The sequence below is a fragment of the Solanum tuberosum genome, unplaced genomic scaffold, assembly GCF_000226075.1.
Source record: "Solanum tuberosum cultivar DM 1-3 516 R44 unplaced genomic scaffold, SolTub_3.0 scf00111, whole genome shotgun sequence".
NCBI lineage: Eukaryota > Viridiplantae > Streptophyta > Magnoliopsida > Solanales > Solanaceae > Solanum > Solanum tuberosum.
The window spans coordinates 1,205,132-1,211,507 of NW_006239034.1; the positions used below are offsets into that span (position 1 = coordinate 1,205,132).

Here is a 6,376-nt window from a genome sequence, read left to right on the forward strand (position 1 = left end):
AAAAATTAATGCAGGTTACTTGCTACAAGTCAAAACACAGTGTAAAATTCTTTCACACTTATGAGTGAATGTAATCAACTCCAATCTTTAAGTTGGTTAATTATTATAAGGATCATCAAACAGAGAATACAATTTGGCCCTCCAATTCTAACACTAAATGCAACCAAAAAGCCTAGATATATACTTTTCATATTCTAAGAAAAAAAAATTCCCATTAGATTCTAGGATATGCATGCAAGCTAAGTTTCAAGATAAAATTACATTACTTCTTAAAACTGCTTGCTCGAGTTCTATGTATAAAACTATTGAAATTTCCTAGTCTTCCTTCCCTGAAAAATAGATGGTAAGACAATTGAAACTATGAATTGTTATATATATATATATATTATAAAGGATGATTGATAAAACCGAGCCACCTTCTTATAAGTGAAATTAACAATCACTAAGATCATCGTCGTGCAAAGGAGGTGTTGGCAAACAATTTCCATTCGCTGGACCAAAAAACAACTCCAAGCAGAAGGAAGAACCAGTAATGGACCTACCCTTTTTTCCAACTTTATCAAGCTCCCGTATCGAAAACTGCAAAGTTTCCAGAATTAGTTTCACATCAATATGACACCGCAATAATAAATAGTAACAATTCAGTTAGTTGGTTCTGATTCTTTTTTGGTGTACACATCTAGCATGCCAAATTTGTAGTTAAGTATACGATATGAAAATTCTCAGTACCCCTCATCTAGAATGCTAAATTTATTGCTAAGTAAATGATAAGGGACCATTCGATGTGAAAATCTGCAGTACTCTCTATATGCTGAGGGACTATTAATGCTACATGTTAATCATAAAAGAAGACAACCAGTTAGATGTTTAAAATCCACATAAAATAAGTGGCACAATATATATTGACACAATATCTTATCCTGGAGGAAAAGATCAATGTGCGTACCTGCAGTAGATCATTCCGAATAAAAGCAGTATTGAAGCAAGCATAGAAAAGACGTCCTCCTATGAGCTTTTCATAGAATATGATACGCACATCTCCGCATATCTGTTCAGATGTAATGATTACATAATAGACGCAAGAAAGGAAAAAACATGTACTTCCTACTTCCTATTTTATGTGATAATGTTTGACCGGAATATGGAGCTTAAAATATTAATTTGATATATATATATATATCATACTAGTGATGGGTGGAAGAAATTATTAATGTAATTTATTCAGATAAGAATAAACAATACATAAAAATTTAAAGTTTGAATATTTTGTGAAAGCTGTATGTGCAAAATATTTTGAGAGTGAGAGTGTGCACTTTAAACTAGCAAGAATTTTAATAATTTCGCGAGACAAAAGGATTGCTGAATAAAGTATGACCATCAGTACTGATGAAAAAGTGATCTAGCTAGTTACATTTTTCAACTCTCAGGAACAAATCAAAATATTTATTCCTAACTATATTAGCTAGATTGTGTAATGGCTTACAACATAAAAATAGAAATAGAGTAACGATACGTACTTGCACTGGTATGTCATAGAAATGATCAAGACATGTTTTTTGATAGAGCATAGAACTTTCTGTGTCCATTTGGACTACAAGACGAGGTTCCTTCTTTTCTTGTTTCATCTCATCTTCATTTTCCTCAACAAATGAATAAACATATTGAGGGCTATAAGTTCTCTGAATACCGCTCTTAATTCGTCTGCAGCTACTCTTTGAGACTTCTACAGATGGACGATATTTCTCTCCTGGAACCTGATTGAATAAACTATATACATTGCAATGAAAAGCAAAACACTGAAACAAACACAAGTGGTATAGATATAAATCAAACACCCTTGATCTATAAATTAATCATTGATGCTCCCAAATATAATCCTATATGAGTTAGAGTGCTTACTCTTTGCAACTCAGATAGAACGAAGAAGATGGACTCAATGTTTATAGTGTCATATAATCTAATGCGACGCAGCTCTCTCTTGCATGACTGAGGCAATTTGACAGTTGGAGGAACACCCTTTGTATAGGAAAGTGCATTCTCCCAATATTTGACATACCTACGTTGGCTTGGAATGGATACCTGTAAAATACCAACAATCTCAAGGTTCTCAATCATATGTATATTTCAGGATTGTCAACAATTTCAATTAAAGGATTGATATAACGTACTCCTTCATTGTTAATTGTTCGTTTCTCTGCATACACTCGCAGAGCATCCTCAGCTGACATGCCAGTGTAAACTAGGTACGAACAAACCATTAATCCTGTTCGGCCTTTTCCTGCCTAGAGATGTCAAAAAAGAAAAAAAGTTAATTACATTATCGTTTGGTATACATAGGATCAATTGATATCTATCTTCTCATCTTCTAAATGAAAGATAGAAACGAACAGATGTACTCAAAATTTAGAGTTGATCTAAAAGTCACAACACCCATGGTCCATAGCCACAACATATAATCAGAGGCGGAATGAAGTTCTGAATTCTAATCTTTTAAAGTTACTAGGTTTTAAATGAATAATTTGTACAGATTCAATGAATTTTTTTAAAAGTGAAATACAGGATTTGAACCAAAATTTCAGTTCAAAAGGGATAGATAGTTGGTCAAGAATATAATGTTAGGTGACGGAGAAGAAATATTGTGCAAATTAAGGATACTAGGGTACGAACCATGCAGTGTATCACAACAATATTCTTGGAGTCACTTGAGAGCCATGAGTAGACATCTTCACAGAAATCCTTGATCATATCTAGAGAAGGGACATGGTTGTCATCAATTGGATACCTCTCCACACGACCATGAAAATGTGATGCATCATAAGCTTGCTCTATGCATAAGTTATACACCTACAAGCAAAGTGATCAAGACGACACACTAATGTAAGGCTTCTTCAAAAATCATCATTTGCACCAAGGATCATATCTGTAAAGCTAGTGCATCATTAAATCTAGATATTTTTGTAAATATGAGATTCACATACATTTAGGGCTTTTTGTTCATCCAAGCTTTAGTGTACCAATCTTATAGATATATTCACTTTGATGCAGTTATTTGAATAAAACCTGCTTGAGTGATTAGATCTTAAATAAAAATTACGAAACACATGAAAGCTAATATTTGAGTTTTTAAATGTGAAAAGCGCAAAAAGACATGGGGTTCATGATCTTGAAGCGTTGAGTGTGACCTGTAATGCATGCTTCATTAAAGTGAAGTGAAAAGCTATGGAGAATTAATAAGAAAAGTATGAATTTAGTATTATAGTAATCATATGGAAATTAATATAACTAATTTCAGCATCCAATATTGTTGTTATAAATATATCGAAATCCTCAAAGTGAAATAAAAAGAGTCGATCAATGTATGTGTGTTATCATTTGGAGTGCTTATCACTTCTCTAAAGTGCATTGCTTCACCCAATCGCGGATTCAGGAATTAAGCTCAGGGGTTCAAAATTTAAAGAAGAAGCTCATGCGGTAATGTAAGTTCACGGTGAGCGTAGTAACCCCGACATGCTTTTTGTACAAGGTATCTCATTGGTTGATAAAAGTTAACACCAAACTAATCAAAGATATTGAGAACAAAGTTACGTTGATAAAAAAAATTAGTGGATCAGTTGTATTACATAAGTTAATTCCTAAAACAAGTGAAAATTAAAGGAAATATTTACTTAACCCGCTAAATTTATATTACCTTATAGTACCGCATTAAGGATTTCTTCCTACTTTTACCCTGCTCCATTGAACATCCTTAAAATTTCTTGTATGTTTTATACTTTTATTTTGTATTGTTTTACTTTATTTTGCATTTTAAATTTTTTTAAAGTAATATCCATTCAAACACATATTACTAGGAAAATTATCAAGATTCTCTATAAGTGTGTAAGTATAGATTTACTAATATTATAATGCATAATTAGAAGATAAATAAATGGCATCGTCAATTTTTTAGTTCATGTAGTTTAATTTACTAGGTTAGTCATCACTTGTTGAAAAAAAAAAAAACGAAAAAATCAAATAAATTTAGTTTCCATCTCACTAAATAAGAATTGAAAAAATAGAATAGAAATTCCATGAATTCTATTAAATATATATTATTAATAAAAAAATATTGACGATTTTTAGTTTCTTCATTCAACTACATCTAATTTATCTTTATATATATAATTCATCATTTTTAAAGAGTTGTACATAAAAATTATGTTGAAATAAAATGACAAATAGATATAAGAAGAATAAAAAAATGTTTCTAATAAATTTAAACAAAAACAAATTAGAAAAAAAATGACATAAAGAAAAAAAATAATGAAAAAGAGAAGATGATCCAAGCCCAAAAGTTGAGCCCAATTCCATGCATTATAAAGGGTAAAAAATAAGAGAAGAGGAATTGTTGCGCCTGGGATTTGAACCCACAACGTAAAAGTCACTGCTGAACCCCTTATCCATTGAGCCAAAACTTCTCACTTGTTTACAGGAGGTTCATTTTAATATATGTACACATAAAATCAAAATTTGGCCCCATATATATAACATAATTTTTCTACCGAGTGCGTTCGGGTGAACCCCCAAGACACAACCTAGGTCCGCCCCTGGCTTCACCAATGAGACAATAATCCTTAAGCGTCGGTGAAACACTATCTTTTAATAGAGAGAGAAATTAAAGTAAACTGAATTAATATTATGTACGTACTAACCTTGTAATGTCCAGCATGTCTCATATCCAATACAGACTTAACCTGCCACAAAGGGTTGCGAAACACTGCTCGCACGTGTTCTGCAGGAAATGACATTGCTAAAATTCGGTCTGATATATAAGTCATGTCAAGATCATAACCGCCAACAAGCATTCGCCTTCTTTGTTTCGACACCAAGTTACGTATGCAAAAACTTCTTGACAGATAATTTATCAGACCAAGGTGGAGATCACTTATACTCGGAGTATCAGGTCTCTTAAACCCCTGTTTTGACAATCGTACTCCCATTTTTTGTTTTAATCTTATGCACTACCTGTATAAGAGTTATAATAAACTAAAAATCAATATACGGCCTTTACATTGATTCAGATAGGGAACTCAATGTCATGAAAAAATTACCAAACACATTTGAATCAAATTTCATCTAAGTTTATATATCATTTCAACATCGTAAACACAAACATTAAAGAAAATAAAAATACAAATCCCCTGCGCACTTGTGCATACATATATGTTTTTATATGCATGTTATTATGTTAGATCTTCCAAAATACACTATGTTCAGAGGATCGATCTGACATGCGTCCAACGTTATTTTTGAAGAATCTGAACAACATAGCCCGCATTACCATGCACATATATACTTCACAATTTTCACGTCTAAGTAATTACATGTCACAAATACATGAAATCCCAGCACCATATCCAACTTTAGAGCAAAATACCATACAATCTTTTTTTCTTTAATTTTTCTCATCAAATCCCATATAATCTTGGATTATTATTTTAACAAAATAGAGACCTTTACATTGAAACAATGAGTTGGAAAAACCAAACATAAAAAGGAAGTACCATTCAATTGAACATAAAGATCCAAATCAACTTGCTTATGATTGATTACAGACCACTATTTTTGCAGGTAGTAATTAATCAAATTGGTCCAAGAAACTTGTAAATAAAAAACATTAGGTTCTTGGACCAATACAAGACAATTTGGAATGTGTGTTTTTATTTTATGGGGGCCAAGAAGAGAAGTTGATAAAGTCCATTTCTGGTTCAGGAAGAGAGAGATATAGAGAGAGTGAATTCCTAGTATAACTATGATGATGAATTGGGAATGTTCTTTGGACAACCCCAAAATTCGAGGAAAAACAGCCGCAATACATGCTTACCATAATTCATAATTCATAATTCATGTTCAATATATATATAGTATTTACTTTTTCCTACAATAATTATTTTTCAATTTGTAAGTATTTTATCCTATGGTGCAAATTGCCCTACTAGCGTGCATGTTTAGTCATATATCACATGATTTTGTAAATAATATTATTATTAAAAAACAAATTTTTTTGAATATATAATTATACAAGAAAATAGGGATAAAGTACAAGTACCACCTAGACTATGATCGAGATTCCAGACACCCTTTAACTAAATTAAGTTCCTATTACCACTCTGAACTCATTTTTTTTGTAAATTTGTACACCTTCTGAGCTTACGTGAAATCCAAACATCTCTCACACGCCTCAACTATGTGGAGTCACAATGTGTGTCACGTAAGCCAAAAGGTGTACAAAATTACAAAAAAAAAATCGGAGACGTAATAGGACCTTGGTTTAGTTAAGGTGTGTCTCTGGGATTTCGGTCATAGTCTAGCCCTGGTACTTGTGCCTTATATAACACAA

The 6,376-nt window shown here is 32.0% G+C and overlaps 1 protein-coding gene across 1 annotated transcript; it reads right to left on the minus strand.

Moving 5' to 3' along the window:
• Positions 1 to 398: 398 nt before the first annotated feature.
• LOC102604410 (phosphatidylinositol 3,4,5-trisphosphate 3-phosphatase and dual-specificity protein phosphatase PTEN) lies at positions 399 to 4,985 on the minus strand. Its single transcript, XM_006349512.1, has 7 exons — positions 4,689 to 4,985; positions 2,668 to 2,844; positions 2,169 to 2,282; positions 1,900 to 2,079; positions 1,518 to 1,754; positions 947 to 1,048; positions 399 to 579 (listed from the first exon to the last, which is right to left on the minus strand). The coding sequence occupies exons 1-7, from the start codon at positions 4,974 to 4,976 to the stop codon at positions 433 to 435; spliced, it is 1,245 nt and encodes a 414-aa protein (XP_006349574.1). The 5' UTR covers positions 4,977 to 4,985; the 3' UTR covers positions 399 to 432.
• Between the last annotated feature and the right edge of the window lie 1,391 nt (positions 4,986 to 6,376).

What these genes read in the sequence shown, in the direction of transcription:
- LOC102604410 (XM_006349512.1), bottom strand. Translation starts at nt 4,976, where the DNA reads ATGGGAGTACGATTGTCAAAACAGGGGTTTAAGAGACCTGATACTCCG. An exon ending in GACATGCTGGACATTACAAG is followed by an intron (nt 2,845 to 4,688) that starts GTTAGTACGTAC and finishes CTTTGCTTGTAG; the next exon opens with GTGTATAACTTATGCATAGA. An exon ending in TTCGGAATGATCTACTGCAG is followed by an intron (nt 580 to 946) that starts GTACGCACATTG and finishes GAAACTTTGCAG; the next exon opens with TTTTCGATACGGGAGCTTGA.